We start from the raw sequence: 25,738 nt of genomic DNA, 5'->3' as shown, positions 1-25,738 counted from the left end.
GACTACTAGTGGAGCTTTACATTTGATCATAAAAAAACTTGATATTGTATTTTGTTGTATTTATTGATAATCTGTCTTTTCTTTTGACTCTTTATGAGACACAATGTATAGGTTATTACCATGACATCATAACTTATCAGAAACAAGCTGCTGCACAAATAGCACATAAAACCGAATTAACTACACACATAAGCATTTAAAAATACATATTTAGTGGTTTTTTGTTGCTGGCAAAATTAATTGTTTTGTATTATTTTCTGGTTTGAACAGAATTATGTAACATTTTGGGAGAAAAATACAACAGAGAAGTCCAGCACTTGATGACATAATGGCAAAAATCTGCACAGCCACCATGTTTTTCCCTTTAGTGCTGAGATAGGCCGGGATCATGGCAATCCAGACACTGCAGAACACCAGCATGCTGAAGGTGATGTACTTGGCCTCATTAAAACTGTCCGGTAATGTCCTGGCTAAAAAAGCTATAATGAAGCTCACAACTGCCAGAAGCCCCATATATCCCAGGACAGAGTAGAAGCCGATAACTGAACCCTCATTACACTGAATGATGATCTTTCCCTGATAAGAGTGAGTGTCCTGATCCTGGAAGGGAGGAGAAATAGACAACCAAGTGACACAGATTATGACTTGGATAGATGAACAACCACACATTACACAGTTGGGCAATTTGGTCCCAAACCGTTTTCTCCAGGAACTGCCAGGTTTGGTGGCTTTAAAAGCAATACACACCGTGATACTTTTGGCAAGTAGAGAAGAGACGGCAACTGAGAAGATGACACCAAAAGAGGTGACACGCAGCATGCAGGTTACATCTACTGGACGGCCGAGGAACAAGAAGACACAGAGGAAGCTCAGCATGATGGAGACCAGGAGGAGATAGCTCAGGTTCCGGTTATTAGCTTTAACAATGGGTGTAGTCCGATGATAAACAAATAATCCCAATATAAGGCCAGTTATTACACAACATAAAACAGTCACAAATAATATTACTGTAGCAAGGGTGTCATTTTGATAAGAAATAAATTCCACTATTTTTTGCACACAGCGATCTTGTTTATTATTGGGCCATTGGTCATCTGGACATCTCGTGCAGCCTACACTGTCTATGGGGAAAACATATAATTACAATTGATTGATTATTTTTAGTTACTGCATGAACTGCATTATGTGCACACTATCCCATTCCGCATAATATTGTAATGAAAGTCTCAAACAGGATCCTACTGACCCATTAGAGGATTGTTGGATCATCAGCACTATTATGAAAAAAAGTAATTCTATTTATTAATCATCTGTCACAATGTCATTTTATGGATACTTTATATGGATATATAAAGAGCAGGGAGGTTGCAGCATATTAGAGATTTTCATTGAAGCATGCACTGCAGATGGGAGAATGGATAAAATATTATCAATTTTGCAGTCCTCCATTTTTTCTCAAGCCAAATCATACAGGTAGAGGTACAGAGCTCAGTAGAATTCATATATTTAAGATTCATCTGGATGCTTCTACTTCAAACTTCAAAGCCGGCAGTGCTATGGGAGGGGAGGTCCAGGCAGTGAGAGAAATTCAGGTCAGTGCAGCAGGTGGGAGAAATAACTGGAACTCATCTTTTGTGGCTCTCACTGCTGCAGCTGGAGCAGGAGATGTTGGCTTTCAGCTGCTGCAGTGAAAGAAAAAAAATGGTTTTAGTTGTCATTCTCTCACCTGTTGCACTGATCACCCACTCTATTCACACACAATCTCCCCTGTTGGGAGGGGGACTGTCTCCAGGGGTACCCATGCAAAAAGACGGTCCTGCTCATGGGTCTGTGTTGCCAACCTCCGATGACTTATGTTACTGATGAGACATGAAACATTTACTGAAGGAGCACATTTTTTTTACTGACAAGCTGAAACATGACAGCAACTCCTATCGTAAACAAAGACAATCAATATGTAAAGACTAAATTCACCATCAAGGAAAAAATAATAAATGCCCTGATATTTCCAGGAAATTAAATGTGCATTTATTATTTTTACCCACAGGAGCCCACAAAGCATTGCACCTGCGCTCAGTGGATCATGTTTATAAAGGAACAAGCGGGCATTCTGGAGGATGAAAGGGGGCACTCTGGAGGTACTAAGTTATTACCTCCAGAGTTCTCCCATACTACCTCCTACAGAGTGCCCCCTTAGTGTTTTTAGAGTGCCCCCTTACATCCTCCAAAGTGTCGACTTAGTAATACTGTAATAAGGGGGCACTCTGGATGCAATAATGGGACAAGCTGGAGGATGTATAAGGGCACTCTGGGAGTACTAAGTTTGTACCTCCTGAGTGCCCCCTTACATCCTCTTCCAGAGTACCCGTTAGTGCCCCCTTATGTCCTGCTCCTCCAGAAAGCCCCTTTTCATATACACAAAACACTTCAGAGAATAAAATCCTCATCAGTGACTCTGAACTGTGCATGTGCAGTCTGGAGGCAGCCAATTGGTGACCTGCCAAGCTTGGCCTCTACCTGTGTGGCGGCGCGTGTGAATATAAGCCACATCCCACTACCTAATCTGAGACTGAGCCCAACAGTTCTATACTTGGCTGGCTCTAGCCTGCACATGCACAGTTCAGAGTCACCAACAAGGATTCTATTTTCCTAAAGTATTTTACTGCCAGTCGGGATGTACTCACCACTCACTTCAGTTTTGTTTTACCTGGAAAAGCTCAGCAGAAATCACAGGCGCAAAAGTGTGCGGGTAGCAAGACCAGGAATTGTGATGACAGACCAGACTACTGCTGGACAAGACAGGTGCTCATAATGTGCCCCCTCTCCTAGTTTGGTGTTTGAGGGCTCAGGAAGACTCAGGAAGAGCTCAGGAAGACTCACAGCACCACGCATGCAGAGAATGGAGTGGGGGAGATACACTATGATGGCTGGAATGCCAAGAAGGAGAAGGTGCAGTGACAATGCATAACCTCCATTATGGAGCTGGAACAGAGGAGGAGGGAGTGTGGGAAGGCTTGGAGAGGCACCCTGCTGTGGCTGCAAGACTAGGAGAGACAGTAGCTGGATGGAACATCCTTTACCTCTATCACCAAGCACAGGGAGAGGAGGGGGGAGAGCGCGGGAAGGATCACAGAGGTATATGGCTAGAGCAGACAGTGGCAGGCTGGATGGGTGCAGGGGCGGACTGACCATTTGGAAACTGAGGCACTGCCCGAGGGCCCGGGGTCAGTAGGGGGTCCCATGAGATGCCCCTGGTACCTTTTTCATAGGCTTTTTTGAGTTTGGGCACGGACACAGGGGCCCTATTATCCCCTACTACCCGGGGGCCCCATGAGTTGTCAGTCCGCCCCTGGATGGGTTTGAGAGCTGGGTGTACTCATGACTCTTCTACCTGTTGTTATGCCCAAAGGAGTGCGGGAGAGAGAACAGAGTCAGCGGTGTGGAGCTGCCTGAGAATCCTGCAGATTGGGCTAGTATATGCTGAGAGGCAGCAGGGCTCCCATATCATGAGTCAGCTCTGGACGGTTGGCAACACAGTCATGGGGCCCCCTACTGGACACGGGTCTTTAGACAATGCCAAGTGCCCAAATGGTGAGTCTGCCCCTGATTGGTAGATTTTGAAAATCACTTAAAGAGCAACTGCAATGAAAAGGACCAGAAAAGTGAAATGCAGACTATAGATATAGTATATACATCTGTATGCATCATCATCTTGATTAATATCACCAACACCCCCATCATCAACACTGTCTATATTTGTATAAACGGAGCAGGAACCAGATATACCGGTATCATTAGATATTTCTCCTTCTGAACATGGAACGCAGTCATAACAGCACGGATATTTTGTTGTTTTCAGCTTTTTTCTGCTTCCTGGTAAACAATGTTCAGAGCACTCAGACACCGGGACCTGAAAACAATGAAAAGACCAATAATCTCAGTGTTGATGCAGAATATACAGTTAGCACAAACCAAACTGAACGGAACCATCACTGCATGCTGGCCCAGAACCAGTTACAAACATTTTGCTTCACAAAAAGAAAATAACCAATAAAGACCACAACAAATAACCTTAAATCCAAAATTCATCAAGATATAAAGTTCTATGACACAACCCGAACACATAAGAACACTTATAAGATACTCCTAATATCCAAAGGAATATCCTTCAATAATATACCAGTATAATGCCAATTATTTCCAATATTCGGAAGGTCTGGTAAACATATGAACAACAAATAAGTATTAATAAAAAGGTATCACTGATATCTGTATGTATCCTAGCTGGTGTTCTGAATAGATCAACTAGCTGGAAGGGACTCAGGCCCAAAAATATTTTATAACAAGTTTATATGATTCACTGACCGTGAAAAATAATTGAAAAGTGTAAACCTCTAAAGTGGTTGTAATGGATGAAGGGTGTTTTACCTTAAAGCATTCTCTGCATTAAGATAAAAACCTTCTATTGTCACCCCCCCTCATCCACATCAAATACTTACAGTACCTGAGCCCAGTCTTGATCCAGCACTGTGCCTGAGAGCAGAGGGGCTGCCGTCTCTCTCCCTCCTTCCTGGACTTAAAGACAGTAGCGGAAGCCATTGGTTCCTGCTGCTATCAATCAAAACCAGTGATGGGGGAGCAGGAGGTGGGCCCAAGTCACACTGTGTGTCTATAGACACACACAGCCTGGCTAGGGATTGAGCCCGCATGGGGGCCACCATAGGACGCGGCTTTCTCTTATGGCACATGGAGAAGAGGAGGAGCCAAGAGCACAAGCTTTGGACCCCAGAAGAATCACTTTAATCCATTTTTATGTTTGCATCGTGTTTCACTGTATACAGTTTTATCAGCTGTTACAAGATTCTTAATCCTAATCCTGATCCTGATGGGCAGCCCAAAGGTGAACCTGAACAGCAGGCTGGCAATGCTGCTGCTATTTGTGATACAGTGGTTTAGCAACAAGAATCGCTGTCACTAACAGGATTGCTGGGAAGACACAAAAAACAGAGCATTTCCTTTGTTTTTGTTTGCGTGTCTTTTCATTTGTTTTTGGGTGTAGTATGGTATTAGTGGAGATGTTTTAGGTGTAAAAAATACCATATTTATAAATGTTAAGAAACTTTACACTGTTAGGTATTTGGGGGTATTTTAGTGTATTTTATCGTTCTCTCACCCTTTTAAAAGACTTGAAAAAAATCTTAATCAGCCAAACCCGCCCCACAAGCCCTGATTTGGCATTCCCTGATGATTTAGCTGACACACCAAAAACTCTTCTAAATCTGTAAATGATTTCCAAAAATATGTCAAGGGGAAGCAGGACAGGTTCTCTTCCATCCAATAACAAGTACTGCATAGAGCAATAAGCCGTCTATTACAAATAGCAGACAGTTTTCCATTTGTAAAATGTCCTTCTCTTTCATGCAGCTCTTACCAAGAGTCACATGCTCTTTTGTACATTCAACACTTTTACTACACTTTGTTTATATCCATTTGCTAGTTCTCCATATAACAATGAGTATAAACAGGCATACCTGGTGGTTGTGTTTCCACGTTATGGCTTGTGAATTGATGAAGAGTTGCTGACCCTCTGGTGCCAATGGGGTAAAATTTCCAACATCCACATCAGCTTTATATAAACTATTGATAATTAATTTGTTTGTTATCTTGAAGTGGCTGATTTGTTCCCCATTTTCATCAAAATAAGACATGAGTTCATTTGGCTGTAGTGAATATCTCATTTCTTTTATGTTCTGCTTTGACTGTATATTAGAAAAAAATACAAACAAGATCAATGAATACCATTTTAAAATGAAAGAATATGCTCACTTTATGGAAATAAATGTTCATAGGGGCAGTACAGTGGCCTAATGGTTAGCATGTATTCCTTGCAGCCAGGGCAGCTGTTAGAAACCACGGGGCCCCATACAGCCAACCTGACAGGGTCCTTCCCAAAAGAAACACAGTTTACTATGCTTCGGTTTATAAATGAGCACAGTGAGCGAGTGGTACCGAACACTTGTGTTCATTCAGATAAGGAAGAGGCTGGTAAATGTGACATATTTACCGGACACTTCCCCCGATATCCATCCTGAAGGATCCTATTGTGTGCTTGCAGCTGTTGGTGAGAAGGAGAAGCAGACAGCACACAAGGGGTGAAGGCACACAGGGGGGTCCTAGGCAGAAGGGGGAAACATATGGTGCACAGGGAGGATGATGGGTGGCAGCCAAGGGGGGGGGCAATCACTGGAACTGATCCCCTGTATGTCTTTCACTGCAGCAGCTAAAAGCTAGCGGAAGGGAGAGGAGAAGTTTTCAACTGCTGCAGAGAGAGCCATTCATGGGTTCCAGTAATTGCCCCCCCACCATCACCCTCTGTAGCAATAATGCCCACAGAGATGGACGCGGTTCAACCATTTTGGCTCCAATCTCCATCTTGGCAAAGGATCCTCCATCTTGTACAAACATATTCCCCCTCATTCTCCGTCTCCCTCTCTGAGAGCCACAGTGACATCTGGTTGTGTGTGTGTGTTGGCAGTGTCACAGGAGGCCAGAGCACAGCAGGACGCCTCGAGCTATAAAACCCACAAGGGAGCTAGGGCCTCGCTGTCCAAAGAACCTGTGCAATCTAGCAGATCGTAAAAAGATAACCCAAGCCTTCCCCTGAGTTCAAACACATTCCAGAGGAGTAGAGACTAGAGAACACTTTTGAAATCCATTTTTCCCCTATGTCTCATATCTTGGAATATGAGAGACTTACATATCTTCAGATTGGCCACGAGAAGACACACAGTTTGATAGGTCACACTCCCTGACTGGAATACCTAGGACAGCAGAAAATTACATCTCTTGAACACTTCAAATATGTATTTCATATTTCATATCTAACCGTTCCTCAGATGCGTCTGCATAGTAATCTACCCGCGGGTGGAATGTCACTTGTGCATAGGAAAAGTTATGAGCCAAAATATGAACTACAAGAGATTTTGGCTTTAGTTTAGGTCTACGCCCAGACCTTCCCTCTCTAAATGAAGCATTGGTCTTTGGCTTTAGAGACACCCCCTGCTGGGGAACTACAAAATGGGCTGTCAGGCCTAAGAGAGTTAAGTTGAAGAACTCTCCCTTTTAACATCAGAACCAACCTGGGAGACATGCCCTTTTGCTCCGAAACTTGATCTGCAAACCCAAGGCTTATTGGCAAGTACTTTAACCCTTTAACCTCCTTTCTGTTACCTCTTTGCTGTGCTGTTGTTCTCTGTATATTTATATATATATTGGTTACATCTTTTTTCTGTAAATATTTTTATTGCACCCTTTTGACCTTTTAGTAATAAATCTTTCCTTCTGAAAGTGTTGAAACTGTATTTTATAGCTCGTTAATGCAGTTTACGAATTCCTGCCTCTAAAAGAGCACTACTGTGTTTGTTTAACCCTCTGTATAACCGGTCTGTGGTGACTGTGCTATACAGACGATTATCCCACCATTATAGTGTTATTGCTGAGATTGCCAAGTTTCCTCTTTGTCTATACAAAAAGGAGTTGGTGGCAGTGTAAAGGGTTAATTGCATAATTAACCTGATCCAGTAACAATCGCTCCCAGGATGCCGGTAAATCGATTGTGGTCCAATTACCTGGAAAATCGTTGTGCAGGGTGCAGCTGGGCGTGGCATTATTACACACGTGACATCGCGGTTTTAGATTGGCTAGTCATTCGGTCATGAGTTTGGTGAGAAGGTCAGGAGTCTGACGCCGCGTTCGTTACACCCTCCCTGCCCACATCTGATTCATCCAGTTTCCTGGGCCCCATACAGGAGGACTGGTGGTACCCCTTATCCACAGCCCTGCTTGGGGTTCTTGGTTCAAATCTTGACTTTGTGCAGTATTGAACATTGCTTGTGTGGGTTTCCTCTTGCATTCAGGGCATCCAAGTGACCTATTTGGCTCCTGTCTAAACTGGCCCTCATACGTGTGTGGGTCAAATACAAAATCCCAACTCACACCTTCTAAGCAGACCTTGTCAGTCTAGTGTCTAATGAAGCTGCGGAATGTATTTCAAACAAGGAGCCAGAAAAAGTAAGGTCCCAAGGTTTTAATTTCATCAAAGATCACAATACAGTGGAGGGAATGGAATGGGAAAATTCATGCTAATCATTAACTTTAGCTATTTTGTGTTATGAAAAAATCAAAAATGTTATTTACTTTATTTCCTATACATTTTTATTGGTATTCAATAAGTATACAGTGGCTTCATCGTGTGCAGTGAACATTCTGTATTCCTTGAATACATTGGTTCTCAAACCATGGCCCACTGGTTGCCCTAAACCAACTGCTGCAATGAAAAGGCCTCACATCTTCCATTTCGGACATACTGCAAGTCTCTCGCCATGCACATGGTAAATGCTGCAAAGCAATGTATCCCAGTACACTGGCGCTCAACACATGTTCCCACTGTACGAGAATGGTTTGCTAGGACCGACAAAACTGAGGAAATGGAGGAACTGATTTCTAGATTTAGGAAAACATAGTCATGCTGGAGTCATTTCAAATCCTCTTCAACCTATCACCTAACAGTAAATGATCAATCTATATCCCCGGACTAAAGTTCCTAATACAATGCTGTAGTGGGGAATACCCGGATCGCCGGAGACACTTTTATCACACATAAGGATGGGATGTAGTGCTTTATCATGACATACTTTACGGGGTTTCTGACCCTTGTGTTAGCCCACTGTCGGTTCATGCAAGTAACATGCTCTAAACTTTATTATTACCTTTTTGGCTAAGCTAATACTAAGGGATGTGATCCGTTTTAGCTTTTTATTACCTATACACGCTACTGTCGTGCAACCCCTTACCCCCAGCCTCCCTCATACAACATGGGGGGGGGGGAGGAAGAGAAGGGGGGGAATTCCCCCCCCCCCTTTTTTTTTCTCTCTCTCCCCCACCATCTCTTCCTACATCTCTTTTTCTTACTGCTCTTCTTTCCGACGTCTCTTTTCTCACACCTGTCATACCATCTTATAATTCTCTCTGCAACAACCAGATAGAGCGTTCACTTTTATACAGATATGACTAATTTCAACTATATCATACATTCAAGCTATAATTACGTAAACCATGACTTTCATAACATCCAATGCCTTCCATATTTTAAGCTTCATATCGTCTCTGCATTATAAAGTGCAGATTTCCAAGACGTGACAACATACTACTACATAGATATATCCACTTATATACATGTATATTTGATGTACTGCTCTACCCCACATTGTCATGTTTTACAGTTTACAATTAGTCCCGTCTGCGATACGGGAGGCTACATGTCATGACTATGTTCTGACTGAGATATTTAACTGTATATGCTCTGTATGCTCTCGTGATATTCTTCTACTAATAAAGTGTTTTTGGGAAAAAAAGAAAAGGCCTCACATACAGGACTTTCTTATGGCAAAATGGAGGAAGGGAGGCATTAAGTGGCAGTGGGTGCTGGGCAGAGTATTCCTATATGATTGTCGTGTCCCACTACTATATGGTGAGCATGCACCCATAGACACCAATTCATGCACCTACTCACCCCACTTACTGTATATGGGTGATATTCTATGGTATTTGCTGGTGTCACATGTGTGAATTTACAGTCCTTTATATGCTCCCTGCTGCTTCATCATGTATGCTGACTCTCCAGAACAAGGTTTTATGACATTGTTTTTATTGCAATGACCCGTGTTCTTGGACAACATATGTGTTCACATGCTCTCCTGATGAAGAAAGAGTGTTTTCAAAACACGTTGACATTCTTGTGTGAACCTTCTTTGTAAAAATCGGAATGTTCTCTGTAGTACAGATGTGAATCATATCTGGGTATATTACATGGATGTGGTCACTGCTATGTCTTTTTTAAATTTTGGACAATAAACTTGGTGGTTTCTGGTATATATTCTTTTTGTTGGCCTCTCTCACTAAATGTATGCCTTCCTACAGTCCCTTTGCTACAAAATCTTTCTTGTTTTATATATTGGTGGGATGTGGACATACCATATTTTTCACTCCATAAGACGCACCTGACCATAAGACGCACCTAGGTTTTAGAGGAGAAAAACAAGAAATAAAATAATCTGAACCAGTGGACTGCAGACACAGTACAGGAGATGACCAGAGACTGCAGACACAGTACAGGGAATGACCAGAGACTGCGGACATAGTACAGGGAATGACCAGAGACTGTGGACATAGTACAGGGAATGACCAGAGACTGTGGACATACTGCAGGTGATGACCAGAGACTGCGAACATAGTACAGGGAATGACCAGAGACTGCGGACATAGTACAAGGGATGACCAGAGACTGCGGACATAGTACAGGGAATGACTAGAGACTGCGGACATAGTACAGGAGATGACCAGAGACTGCGGACATAGTACAGGGAATGACCAGAGACTGCGGACATAGTACAAGGGATGACCAGAGACTGCGGACATAGTACAGGGAATGACTAGAGACTGCGGACATAGAACAGGAGATGACCAGAGACTGCGGACATAGTACAGGGAATGACCAGAGACTGCGGACATAGTACAAGGGATGACCAGAGACTGCGGACATAGTACAGGAGATGACCAGAGACTGCGGACATAGTACAGGAAATGACCAGAGACTGCGGACATAGTACAGGAGATGACCAGAGACTGCGGACATAGTACAGGAGATGACTAGAGACTGCGGACATAGTACAGGAAATGACCAGAGACTGCGGACATAGTACAGGGAATGACCAGAGACTGCGGACATAGTACAAGGGATGACCAGAGACTGCGGACATAGTACAGGAGATGACCAGAGACTGCGGACATAGTACAGGAAATGACCAGAGACTGCGGACATAGTACAGGAGATGACCAGAGACTGCGGACATAGTACAGGAGATGACTAGAGACTGTGGACAGCTGTGGCAGGACCTTCATGGCCAGACTCTGCAGAGACCTAAGCCTGCCTAAGACCCCCCCAGAGCAGGGGAAGACTGCCTGCTACTCAACAAGGATCCAGAGACCCCCAGAGCAGGGGAAGACTGCCTGCAAGCCACCAGGGATCCAGAGACCCCCAGCCTAGGGGAGAGAGTGCGGGACTGCCTGCAACCTGCCAGGGATCCAGAGACCCCCAGCCTAGGGGAGCAATTGCGAGTTGCCTACCAGTTGCCAGAGATCCAGAGACCCCCAGTGGAAGACCAGGCACCCTGTCGGATCCATGAGTACATGCTCTCTCCCTGCTTTACTTGAACTGTTCCTGTGCTGACCCCCCACCTCCCCGTTGGGTTACAATTGCTACAGAGACTCACACCACCCCCCTGTTGGATTACAATTGCTACAGAGACTCACACCGCCCCCCTGGTGGATTACAATTGCTACAGAGACTCTTCCTTGGTTCTCGGTGTTGGACTTTCAGTGTGTTGGTCCCTCCTTGTCGCCCTTTACTGGTGTACTCACCCTCCCTGCAAACTCCCCTATTCAGTAACTGTCATCTGTTTGCCTAAATAAATCTTTGTGTGTTTGCCATCTACTCTGTGTGTTCTGTGCTGCCTACCTTCCCTCACATTTATTCTTACTGACACACAGGAAATTATTACTTCTTCTGACCCTTGGTACAGGTGTATTTAGTGCTCCCACTGGCCACTGACACACGGGTTTTAATTTCTTCTACTGACCACCAATGCCAAGACATTTATGACCCCGAATGACAAAGGGGAATGCATTACTACTATCAATACAGATATATTTATTACTCTCACCAACACAAGAGTAGTAAGTACATTGGCATTGTTTACACCCACTAAATCTGGGGCAAATATTACTTCCACTAACCACTGACACATTGATTGATATATATTACTCCTTCTAAACACTGACACAGTTGCACCTATTACTATCACTGACCTCAGACACCAGATCATTTTTTAAATTCTAATTTCCAATGACCACAACAATTTGATGGGCAGGGATTTGGCCTTTTGTTTAAAATGTTTGAGGACCCCTGCTTACCACCAACCCCAAAATGTTTGGCAGAACCATTTAAGAGTCATTACTTTCATGAAATTATACTGCAGATAGACTGTGCATGCATTTGTTGCCTAGGTGGTAAGTAGGTAAATTACCCGGCAACAAGGTATTCCTAGAAAGGAGGCTCATGTCAGTGGAAGCACTTTTTTTACTTTTCACAGAAATATTGAAATTTGCATGTCTTGATAGAAAATTACTTTAAACACCCAAACGAGTATATATTTTCTGAAAGCAAGGGCTCTGTAGAACAAAATAGTGGCAGATGTAATTTTCTATGTTACATGAAATATGGGCAACTGTTGATCAAAAACATATCTTCAGGGAAAAATATATTAAATTAAATTTTAGTACATGCAGGCAGAATGTAATAATTTTTTTTTTTTGGGGGGGGGGGGATTATAAAATATTGGGTTGTGTTGGGTAAACAAGTGCCTATGCACTGGCAAAAAACTACAGTACCCCAAACTGCCCATAGCTAATGCTTTAACAGCCTTTATTGCTCTTGCTCCGATATTCACAACAATGTCTTGCGTGTGTGTGACAATTGCTGTTCACATACATGTGTACCCAGTGTGTGGGTGTTGGGTAAAGGGGTGCTTTCACAGGTTTTTAATTTTTTTATTACAATTTACTTTTGTAACCTTTTTTTATATTTAACTCTAGCTAATAAGCCTCCTATGTGATGGTATAGGCAGGTTAGGTTCTCCTTATGGAAAGATCAATGTCACCCATGTTTTCCACTGTAGCAGATCAAGTACACATTGTGCTTCATTAGCTGCTTACCCAGCTTCAGGTGCTGGGGAATGACAGCTCTGAACCTGGGAGGGATGTAATGTTTTTTGCTTCTGGGATCATTTGTTACAGAGGAGATCTCGGATCAGAGGTTACAGTCATCAAGTGGTTATATAGAAAAGCATTTAAAATGATTGGTTCGTTGTCACTTTCTCACCTTGTAATCAATGTTTTCTTCTCCATACTTCCATTTTAGAAATAAATGCCTATTGTGCAGAGCTTTAGCCAAGACTTCTACTGCATTGTACACATATGTAGCCACACCCGAGGACAGGAATTTATTTCTATTGGGTTCACCAAATTCTACAGTTTCATTTTCTCCACTCGTGCCATTCATTACAAAGAAATGCTTAATGAATGGCAAATTCAGTAAATGAGCAATTTTGGGGTATTTTTGAATGCTGTGAAGAACATCCTCAGCTCTTATAGTCCGTTGCACAGAAAGTTCTATAGCCAAGCTACAATTAATTTCCAGAAAATCTGTGTCTTCGTTCAAATAACCGGAGGTCCAAGATGGAGGAAATATGAAGGTTTTGTCAAAGAGCTCTTTTTTATTATGTATCAAAAATACAAAAAAGAAGTCAGAATAGGATCCGCACACGATTATCACACTTGCTTTAGAATTTTGTAAAGTTTTGGATGTTGAAAAATTTGGATTGGCAGAACTTTCAGATGCCAATTTAATTATGAAGGCAGCACAAATTCCATTGTCTGTCATGGACTTGGTTAGTCTCTGAAGCGCATTCTCCCCAGAATCATCGTCTGACACCAATATCCCAACCCAGGTCCAGCCAAAGTGTTTTAGGATTTCAGTTATTATAGTACTGTGGATGTGATCATTTTGAACTGTTCTGAACACATGTGGATAAATGTGTCTGTTGGTTAGAGAGTAGTCCATCGCTCCAAAACTTATCTGAAAATCATCAGAATAAAATACAATATTCTCCAAACATCTTAGCATGGAAATTTATGCTAAACACATATATTGTCTAAATACAAGAGCCATTCTTACTTGAATCTTGCAGTTCTTTGTGCATTTCTTGAAGGTCTGTGCAGGAATCCAGCATGAAACTACACCTGCACTTTGCCTCTCTGCAGGATTCCTGTTATATAGACTGGTCACTGCTACTCTCTCTGGTTGTACGGGGTGATTGGTCTTGTCTCCGCCCACTCCTCTAGTTTTCTGTAGACAGCCTGTATTGGATGAGTCTGCTTGGCCCCACCCACAGCATCACTCTTTGCACAGACTAGTGATGATGGCTGCCAACAGTATGATTTGTTTCCCTCAATGTATATATCTATGACAAAAATCTGGATAAGCTGTGTGTCTCCATATCACCTGTTAATTTATCTGTTTATAGACTTCTTGATATGTGTGGTCAGGCCACCTCACTCCTCTAGGTATCCTCATCTGATTGGAGGTGTATGGGTTCCTTACACTGACAAACCTCATTCTCCTTTGATAATATCATTACAGACTAAGTTTTGTATTAATATATATGATATGATGCAAGGTCACATATACTGTACATACACATTAATCAGGGATTTTCTCTTTTTTTTTTTTTTACATTTTGTATTGCAGGAGCAATAAAGAGTATTGTTCTGCAATACAATGGTTTCTTTGATCCATCATGAATGGGTTAAAATGGAGTTCCAGTTGAATAAAAAAATAAATAAAAGCCAGCATCTACAAAAGCTTCAAAGCCGGGTGCCCACTGCACATGCGCGACTAGCGCTGCACTTTGTGAATGGTTCCGTAGTCTTCTGGGACCTGTCACGTGTCCCAGAAGACTACAGGGAGGGAGGGCAACTTCCACTTACCTTAGAAGATCGCACCGGAAGTGGGAAATTCAAATTCAGGCACTCCCTCCCTCCCCGCTCCACAGAGGTGCCAATCCTTAACACAGGACAAAGCATTAAAGCAGAACTTCCCCTATTGAGTGGAGCTCCGCTATAAGTTCATGACAGTTCAAAATGCAGTGATCTGTGATTGTCTCCACCTGGTCACATGGTACAGGGTGCTGTGATTGGCCCATGTACAATGTGAGAGCTGGGACCAATCACAGCTGTCCAGGAACAGAAGCAAAGCTGTGATCATGTGGTTTGTGGTCATGTGATCCACATTCTGCTGTGTCCGGTGGACACTGCGGGTGCAAGGGGGGCACGCAGCACCCTCCAGGGTTAGTACAAGCAGAGCGATGTACTGATACAATGTACTTTAGCTGCCGATGTCCGCAAAAGTACAGCAGGCATTGGTTGATGCCCAATCACAGTAGAGTAGGCAGTTGGAGGCTCAGAAATGTAAATAAATGTTGTAAGCTTGCTTCCAGGTTTGGGACGTGCACGCACATACCGCCTGCTGACCCGCGTTGTGGTTGGACGCAGCACGATTTTGTCAGCAGGGGTCAGCCATTGATTTATGGCTGAGACCTGCTGGTCGGCTATGGCCAATCACAGCGCAGAGTCCTGTGTTATCAAACACACAGGTCTCTGTACACAGAGCAGCGATCTGGCTGTTTCCTCCCCCTGCAAAGCAGATCTTTGTACCCCAACCAATTATTAGGAAAAATATACCTGTGTATACCCATATACACCAAGTATTTGAGCCTCTGGTACTGTTGTGGTGGAATGATGATCTCCAATAACTCCAGCCAACTGTCCATGGTCCATGCAGAAATAATTAGGAACTGTTTTATTTGGTCCAGATGAAATATGTAAAACACTTCTTACAGCCATTCTCGTATCAATACTTGAATCCAATGCATGCCAACCCAATGTGATATTTGGTAAAATATCCGGACTCTGATTAATTTCATCAATGGCATAGAAGAAAATGAGAAGATGTATAAATGTTTGGGTAGTTGGGCTATAAAGATAAATTATTTTAATTTAAAACACATCAAAATCTTATTTTTTTAATTTCTTAAGCTAGCTTTAGTATCTTATGATTTTTGACCCTGGAGTTGGGCTTCAAAACGTGAATTTTTTTCTTGACAAACCATCGCAACAAGTGGATGATTACATAAACTTCCATTTATATTCAGTGTTAAAGTTGCTGTATTACAAAACTTGATACATTGAAGGAAGGGACTAGAATAGAAACTCCTCCTTATTTAACAGGGACGAGCATCAAACACAAAATTGACATTTACCTCCAACTGGTGGATTTGGCTGAATTGTGGGCAGTGAATTTTGGTGAAAGTGACATCAGGAAAAGACAGAGTGGCCCATCAAGTATGCCAATCTTGTTTTTGGGGGGTGGATTTTTTTTGTTTTTTTTTGGGGGGGTGTTAACTTTTTTTATCCGAGTATAGATCTATGCTTGTACCACGCATGTTTGAGGCTATTTAGTGTTGATTGAGTATACCTCTGCTGGAAGTTTATTCCAAGCATCAACTACTCTTTCAGTAAAATAGTACGTTCTGAGATGAGTTTTGAACTATCCTCCACTTAGTTTAAGGTCATGTTCCCATGCTCTTGATTTTGGTTTCATGTTGAAAATATTGTCCTCCTGAACCTTATTCATCCCCTTGATGTATTTAAAGGTTTCAGTCATGTCTCCCCTTTCCCTTCTTTCCTCCAGACTGTACATGTTAAGTTTCTGAAGTCACTCTTGATATGTTTTATCCCCTAGACCAGTGGTTCTCAACCTTCCTAATGCCGTGACCCTTTAATACAGTTCCTCATGTTGTGGTGACCCCAACCATAAAATTATTTTTGTTGCTACTTCATAACTGTAATTTTGCTACTATTATGAATCGTAATGTAAATATCTGATATGCAGGATGTATTTCATTGTTACAAATTGAACATAATTAAAGCACAGTGATTAATCACAAAAACAATATGTAATTATATATTGTGAAATATTTATTTCTAATTACAAATAAATGAAATTTTGTTATGAAGCATGGTGTAGCATGGGTAACAGTCTTAATATAACAACAGTAAACCATTTACCCAGTAATTATAATTCATGAAGTGTCATTTTACCTCCAATACTGCTGCTTTCAACACAGTAGCTGCTTTCAACACAGCAGCTGCTTTCTACACAGTAGCTGCTCTTTACACATGTGTGACTGGTCCACATAAGTACATTATGGCGCCAACACTGTCACATACACCTGTATTTGTACGGGGTGTATGCAATGGTGTATTTTGGTTTTGGTCTGCCCTAGGCAAGACTAAAATCGGGCACCCCCCGCATCTAAATTTGTCCCACCCCTTCCTGTTTAAGACCCACCTCTTCATCTGTAAAATCCACCCCTTCCTATTTAGGCTCCACCTCTTCATATTAGAGATCCGTGCACTGACAATGATGGGGCACTATTCCTCGCACTGACACCAACGATGGGTTACTATTACTTCCACACTGACACCAATGATGGGGCACTATTCCTCCCACACTGGCACTAATGATGGGGCACTATTCCTCCCACACTGACACCAATGATGGGGCACTATTCCTCCCACACTGGCACTAAAGATGGGACACTATTCCTCCCACTGACACCAATGATGGTGCCCCATCTTTAGTGTCAGTGTGGGAGGAATAGTGCCCATCATTGGATTGGTGTTAGTGGGAGGAATAGTGTCCCATTGTTGGTGTCAGTGGTAGGATTAGTGCCACATCATTGGTGTCCATTGGAGGAGTAGTGCCCCATCATTGGTATCAGTGGGAGGAATAGTGTCCCATCATTGGTGTCAGTGGGAGGAATAGTGCCCCATCATTGGTATCAGTGGGAGGAATAGTGCCCCATCATTGGTGTCAGTGTGGGAGGAATAGTGCCCCATCATTGGTGTCAGTGGGGGAAGAATAGTGCCCCATCATTAGTGCCAGTGTGGGAGGAATAGTGCTCCATCATTGGTGTCAGTGTGGAAGTAATAGTAACACATCGTCGATGTCAGTGGGAGGAATAGTGCCCCATCATTGGTGTCAGTGGGAGGAATAGTGCCGCATCATTGGTATTAGTGACACCAATGATGGGGCACTATTCCTCCCACTGACACCAATGATACTTACCTTGCTGACCCCTGCTCCAGCCTGGGCTCCAGCTTGGGCTCGCTCCCTCCCTCTCCCATCTACAGCCAGCATACTTACACACTTACCGGTCAGCTGTCTTCCTTCTCCTCCTCTTCACTCACTTCGGCAGCTCCCTCACTGGATCTCCTTTGACCTTCGCACTGCCGCTCGGCTCCTCCCTGATGATTGGCTGCCTGTGTGCCTCTCCTGAGCTACAGCTCCGGCGGCCAATCACCGGCAAGGAGGTGGAGCTGTTGAGTGATCCCGGGGGTGTGGCCAGATGACAGGGGCGGCTTGTCATCCCGCCCACACATCGCGGTCCAGGGAAATGAAGACACTGGACCCGTTGACCGGACAACCTCTCTACTCCTCCTCCAGCAGCGTGTTTGTTTTCCGATGGTCTTAGGCGACTCCTGTGAAAGGCTCATTCGACCCCCAAAGGTTTAGAACCGCTGCCCTAGACCTTTCACCATTTTTGTAACTCATCTCTGGGCTCGTTCTATCTTATCAATGAGGTCTCCAGAACTGGACACAGTATACTAAATGAGGTCTAACTAAAGATCTACAGTGCCTTGAGAAAGTATTCATACCCCTTGAAATGTTCCATATTTTGTCATGTTACAACCAAAAACGTCAATGTATTTTACTGGGATTTGATGTGATAGACCAACACAAAGTGGCACATAATTGTGAAGTGGAAGGAAAATGATAAATGGTTTTCAAAATTGTTTACAGATTAATCTGTGAAAAGTGTGGCGGCACTTGTATTCTGCCCCCCGAAGTCAATACTTTGTAGGACTCACTTTCCTTGCAATTCCAGCTGCAAATCCTTTTGTGGATGTCTCTACCAGCTTTGCACATCTAGAGAGGGACATTTCTGACCTTTCTTCTTTGCAGAATCGCTCAAGCTCTGTCAGATTGGATGGACAGTGTCTGGGAACAGCATTTTTCAAGTCTTGCAACAGATTCTCATTTGGATTTAGGTCTGAACTTTGACTGGGCCATGCTAACACATGAATATGCTTTGATCTAAATCATTCCATTGTAGCTCTGGCTGGATATTTCGGGCCATTGTCCTTCTGGAAGGTGAACCTCCACCCCAGTCTCAAGTATTTTGCAGACTCTAACAGGTTTTCTTCTAAGATTGCCCTGTATTTGGCTCCATCCATCTTCCCATCAACTCTGACCAGCTTCCCTGTCCCTGCTGAAGAAAAGCATCCCCACAACATGATGCTGCCACCACCATGTTTCACGGTGGGGATGGTGTGTTCAGGGTGATATGCAGTGTTAGTTTTTCACCACACATAGAGTTTTGCTTATAGGCCAAAAAGTTAAATTTTGGTCTCATCTGACTAGAGCACCTTCTTCCATATGTTTGCTGTGTCCCCCAAATGGCTTCTCACAAACTGCAAATGGGACTTCTTATGGCTTTCTTTCAACAATGTCATTCTTCTTGCCACTCTTCCATAAAGGCCAGATTTGTGGAGTGCACGACTAATAGTTGTCCTGTGGACAGATTCTCCCACCTGAGCTGTGGATCTCTGCAGCTCCTCCAGAGTTACCATGGGCCTCTTGGCTGCTTCTCTGATGAATGTTCTCCTTGCCCATCCTGTCAGTGTCAGAGGAAAAGACGAGGAAGCCCGGGCAAATGCGCCAATGCGCAATATGGCCACGCCAATTCACGCAAGTGCGCAAGTGCATAGGCGGGCAACACGTAGTAAAACATTCCTGTGCACAAAAACACACCAGCACACGCAGGGTGCACTAATTGCTGACACTCAGTGGCCTTTATAAAGACTGCAGCTCTGCTCAGTGATTGCTGGATTATCATCAGCCCCTCCTGTTCCTGAGTCTACTGCTGATTACCCATTACTGACCTGGCTTGATCCTGACCTTGCTCCTGTCTGCTGCTTTGTGTATAACCCCCGGCTTGATCCTGACCTTGTTCCTGTCTGCTGCTTTGTGTATAACCCCGGCTTGATCCTGACCTTGTTCCTGTCTGCTGCTCTGTGTATGACTCCGACTTGATCCTGACCTTGCTCCTGTCTGCTGCTCTGTGTATGACCCCGGCTTGATCCTGACCTTGTTCCTGTCTGCTGCTCTGTGTATGACTCCGACTTGATCCTGACCTTGCTCCTGTCTGCTGCTCTGTGTATGACCTCGGCTTGATCCTGACCTTGTTCCTGTCTGCTGCTCTGTGTATGACCTCGGCTTGATCCTGACCTTGTTCCTGTCTGCTGCTCTGTGTATGATCTCGGCTTGATCCTCACCTTGCTCCTGTCTGCTACTACTCTTGTGTCTGACCCTGGCTTGATCCTGACGTTGCTCCTGTCTGCTGTTCCATATTGATCTTGGCTCTGGCTACTGACTACTCTACCCATCCTCCGGGATCCACGTGTTCTCTGGAGAAACGCATCCTTCAACTGGAGCATCCACGGGTTCCATCTCATCAGGCATTTCCAAGCAGCAACACCACTGGCAACCCGTGCTTCTTTAGGCGCTGCACCTCCTGTTTCCACTCCCAGGGGCGCACTGCACTTAGCCGTAAGGGGGGCCCTCTCTCTCTTACAGCCTCCGATCAGTTACGTGACAGTCAGTTTAGGTGGACGGCCATGTCTTGGTAGGTTTGCAGTTGTGCCATACTCTTTCCATTTTCGGATGATGGATTGAACAGTGCTCCATGAGATGTTCAAAGCTTGGGATATTTTTTATAACCTAACCCTTCTTTAAACCTCTCCACAACTTTTTCCCTGACCTGTTTGGTGTGTTCCTTGGCCTTGCTGATGCTGTTTGTTCACTAATGTTCTCTAACAAACCTCTGAGGGCTTCACAGAACAGCTGTATTTATACTGAGATTTAATTACACACAGGTGGACTCTATTTACTAATTAGGTGACTTCCAAAGGCAATTGGTTTCCCTAGATTTTAGTTAGGGGTATCAGAATAAAAAGGGCTGAATACAAATACACTTTTCAGATATTTATTTGTACAAAATTTTGAAAACCATTTATCATTTTCCTTCCATTTTACAATTATGTGCCACTTTGTGTTGGTCTATCACATAAAATCCCAATAAAATACATTTGCATTTTTGGTTATAACATGACACAATTTCAAGGGGTATGAATACTTGTTCAAGGCATTGTATACAGGGGAATCAGGACCTCCTTCCTCCTGCTGATGATCCCACTAGCGATACATCCTAGAATTCTGTTTATTTTCCCCACTGCCTGGTCACACTGTTTGCTCATTTTGCAATCATCTGAAATAAGTACCCCCAAGTCCTTTTCCTCTGTAGTGCTGGCCAACTCTGTACCCCCAATGTCGTACTCTCTGAAGGGATTTTTTCCCTAGGTGCGTGGTTTTACATTTAGAAATATTGAACTGCAATTTCCACTTTTTTGACCAATCTTCCAGCAATGCCAAATTACAGACACCTCCAGGGATATCAACCCTATTGCACACCTTTGTGTCATCAGCAAAAGACATACCTTACCCAACAAACCTTTAATTATATAACTACGTTGCCTTTGACCTTGGTCTGAAGCTTCGAGCAGCCAATAATGGAGATGATTGATAACCCAGCCTCTCACTACAGCAAGGTTAGTGGAGAGTAGTTATAGGTGTTGATTCAGAAAGAACACACATAGCCATTTCCCAGTGAAAGTGCACATTCATTTGCTCTCGGCAAATAGGAAAAAAAAAAAAATGTAGATAGGATTCTTCTGTGTTGGTTGAACGTAAATAATTTATTTTATATGGAAATTATTCCTCCCACTGATACCAATGATGGGGCACTATTCCTCCCACTGATACCAATGATGGGGCACTATTCCTCCCACTGATACCAATGATGGGGCACTATTCCTCCCACTGATACCAATGATGGGGCACTATTCCTCCCACTGACACCAATGATGGGGCACTATTCCTCCACTGACACCAATGATGGGGCACTATTCCTCCCACTGATACCAATGATGGGGCACTATTCCTCCCACTGATACCAATGATGGAGCACTATTCCTCCCACTGATGGGGCACTATTCCTCCACTGACACCAATGATGGGGCACTATTCCTCCCACTGACACCAATGATGGGGCACTATTCCTCCCACTGACACCAATGATGGGGCACTATTCCTCCCACTGACACCAATGATGGGGCACTATTCCCCCCACTGACACCAATGATGGGGCACTATTCCTCCCACTGACACCAATGATGGGGCACTATTCCTCCACTGACACCAATGATGGGGCACTATTCTTCCACTAATTAAACTAATATACTTGTGAGCCACCCGGATGTGCCAACAAATAAATGTATTAGATCGCTGGTTAACTGGCCCACTCTCCCAAGGTGTGCGTTTAATATCAACTGGTTAAATAATTACCGCGCTCTAATACTAACTAAAAAAGTGCTCAGTGCTTATAATATATGTATAAAAATTAACATTATTGGTATCTTAAAAATAAAAAATATATTACCATGAACTATTACTCAATGTGCAATACTTATATATATGTGCCACTAATTCATCAGTGAACCAAGTGGTAATTCATAGTGAGATATATATAAATAAAAATAAAGATAAAATATAAATAATAAATAATAATTAGTATCTCAAGTCCCAAATGCAAAAGTGCTAGAGTGTTCCAACCAAATGAGATGATACTCTCCTTCCAATAAATGGTATGCTTCAATCTTGCAGCTTTGTAATTAGCCTGTATGCCTGTGAGGGATTATCCCTCCTTTGATCCACTCCTTATTTCAACAACTGAGTGTTCCTCGCAAAGTACATGCAAGAAAAGAAAGAAGATATGGTGCCTTATCCCAGAGATAAATCAAGACTTTAATCTGCTTCCATATTACACTCACATGTCATCAGTAACATATCGCTTTTCAATATAAAAGAGCCGCTGGCTGTGGTGAAGATCGGACTAGAGGGTGTGTACCCCACGCCGTCAATACTCGCCGTATCAGATGTGCGGTGACGTCACTGCCCCTCCCCAACGCGTTGCGCCACAGGGACTGTGTAGCTTCGTCTGGGGGATGATGTGTAACTGTCACCTGATCTGCGTTCCTTATATAGTGTGATTGGGCACCATTTTGCTGGAGAGGTCCAGGGCACGGCCATGTTTTTGGGGTCTAGTTTTACTTAAAATACACATCCACTGTGTATTTAGTAATGTTGAAATAGATACTGTGTTTGTCACAGCCATCTGCGGCTTTACCAACGGCGTGTATAGTCCATCTTAGGTACAATGTAACAATAAAAAATATATACTTTATTGCCATACAATAATTAAAAATAATAATTCCTATATATAAGAATTAACCATAAAATTTCCATGGTACTTATAAGAAATATACAAAAAATTATATGAAAAATTATATGAAAAATTATATTTAAAAAATTATATAAAAAATGATTCTGTATATAAAAAAAACTTCATATATATATTAATAAAATATAGAAAAATACAACATTATTCTATATATAGAAACATTTCACACATATATTAATAAAATATAGAAAAAATACAACATTATATAAAAATATACATACTGACTGTGCCTCATTTGTATCAATTAGGTAACATATTAGCCTATCAACAATCATGTCCACAATGTGGTGTAAATGCCAGTATGTTTTATATCTGATTGGATATGGCTCCCTCCTATTCAGTCACTACAATTAATAATCACTTAAAAAGCATGACAAATCAAATTCTTTATTTAAACCATTAGGGACTAAACTATTCATTTCATAAATCCAATATGATTCTTTCTTACTGATTTCCCTAATCATATTGTCGCCCCTCCAATGCGTGTTGTGTTTTTCAATACCCCAGAATTCCAGATCATCAACTTGTTGTTTATGATATTGCCGAAAGTGTATCTGTACATTATGATACTTGAATCCTTTTATAATATTACGAACATGTTCTTTTATTCGGTCTTTTATTCGGTCTTTTGGTTCTCCCTATATAGATTTTATTACATGGGCACTTTAAAGCATAGACGGCTCCCTTCGTGTCACATGAGATGAATTGTTTAATCTTGTATGTATGGCCATTAATCGGATTACTGAATTCCTTTCTGCATCTTGGGTTATTTTTCGTTCTTAGACAGCTGTAGCATCTACCACATCTATAAACTCCAGTACCTGAAAAGAACGTAATACTCTTACTAGTGAGAGGTGGGTTAAGAATATTCCTGACCACCTTATCATGAATATTAGGGGCCTTTTTATATACATATCTAGGCTTTTCTGCTAATACATTTTTCAGATCCTTGTCTAGTTTCAATACATCCCAGTGTCTATTAACTATTTTTTGTATATCTCTGTGTTGTTTATTGTAAGGTAATATCATGGATATAGTATTGTCCTCAGCCTTTTTCTTAGGTTTGATATCTCTCAACAAATGATCTCTGTCCAGTACCTCGGCTTTTTCTCTTGCTGCCTCTATTAGTTCTTTCTTGTACCCTTTTTCAATGAACCTCTTAGTCAGGACATTGCTTTGATCTTGATAGTCTTTTATGCTGGTACAATTGCGTCTCAGCCTCATAAATTGTCCCCTTGGTATATTAGTGATCCATGGTTTGTGGTGGCAACTGTGGGTGGGAATATAAGCATTTCTGTCCGTAGATTTAAAATAATTTTTTGTATGGATCTTTGATCCTACTTTAAATAGACAGATATCCAAAAAATTAATTGCTTCCTTATTAGTATTCCAACTTAATGTAATGTTGTGGTCATTAATATTGAGATTTTGATAGAAGTTAGTTAACCACTTCCAGACCGGACACTTCCTGACCAGGGCAATTTTCAGCTTTCAGCGCTCTCACACTTTGAATGACAATTGCGCGGTCATACAACACTGTACCCAAACTAATTTTTTACCATTTTTTTGAGACAGATAAAGCTTTATTTTGGTGGTATTTATTCACCGCTGGGATTTTTATTTTTTTTGCTATGTAAATGAAAAAGTCCAAAAATTTTGAACAAAAGTGTTTTTTTAATAAATTTTGCAAATAAATAATATTTCATCATAAATCTTTGCCAAAATTTATTCTGTTATCTTTTTAGTAAAAAAAAAAAATTAGTTTATAACCAAAAATTATAATTTTTAAACATTTTTTTTTACATTTTTATTTTATTTTTTTATATTATTATTTTTTATTTATTTATTTTTTTTACATACAGTCACCCTAGCAGTACAGTGTCACCATGGTGACACTGTACTACTTGTGGGGGGTGATGAAGATTTTTATTTTTTTTTTACACTGATTGCTTTTACACCCATATAGGATGTAAAAGCAATCATTTCTCTTTCTCTCTGTGTGCATTCCTGCACTCATTGAAAAGTACTGAGTGAGCTGTGATTGGTCACAGCTTGTCACATGGTACAAGGCTGTTGTGAATAGCCTTGTACCATGTGACCTCTGTGATCATTCACAGATTTCACACGTAGTAAGCAGTGATGTCAGAAGTGACATCTTGCTTACTACTTTGCATGTGATCACTGATTGACCAATCAGTGATCACATGATCGGGACCTCGTACAGAGGTCCCGTCCGACGATCGGTGTTTCACTGTGTCCGGAGGACACAGCGGGCACCGGAACGTGGTGCTGCGCGCTACCAGGGAGCGCGCACAAGCAGGGTGCGAAGAGGCCATTCATAAACGGCCACCCGACCCTGCAGTGCCGTTTATATGCAACGGCCGGACGGGAGGTGGTTAATAAACCTTCATCTCCATCCCATATTATTACTAGATCGTCTATAAATCTATGGTATAATATTAGTTCTTGTCTACGATTGTGGAATATTGTTTCCTCCTCCCATTTTGCCATGTAGAGGT

The 25,738-nt window shown here is 42.3% G+C and overlaps 1 protein-coding gene across 1 annotated transcript; it reads right to left on the bottom strand.

Annotated features, from left to right (window-relative positions):
- LOC149451007 (vomeronasal type-2 receptor 26-like) lies at positions 1 to 24,443 on the bottom strand. Its single transcript, XM_089691151.1, has 5 exons — positions 24,318 to 24,443; positions 12,998 to 13,753; positions 5,532 to 5,759; positions 3,787 to 3,910; positions 1 to 1,121 (listed from the first exon to the last, which is right to left on the bottom strand). The coding sequence occupies exons 1-5, from the start codon at positions 24,441 to 24,443 to the stop codon at positions 211 to 213; spliced, it is 2,145 nt and encodes a 714-aa protein (XP_089547277.1). The 3' UTR covers positions 1 to 210.
- Between the last annotated feature and the right edge of the window lie 1,295 nt (positions 24,444 to 25,738).

Source organism: Staurois parvus, unplaced genomic scaffold (assembly GCF_062004578.1).
Source record: "Staurois parvus isolate SC_StPar_1 unplaced genomic scaffold, SC_StPar_1.0 ptg000552l, whole genome shotgun sequence".
Classification (NCBI taxonomy): Eukaryota; Metazoa; Chordata; class Amphibia; order Anura; family Ranidae; genus Staurois; species Staurois parvus.
This window is presented reverse-complemented; position numbering and strand designations above follow the sequence as displayed.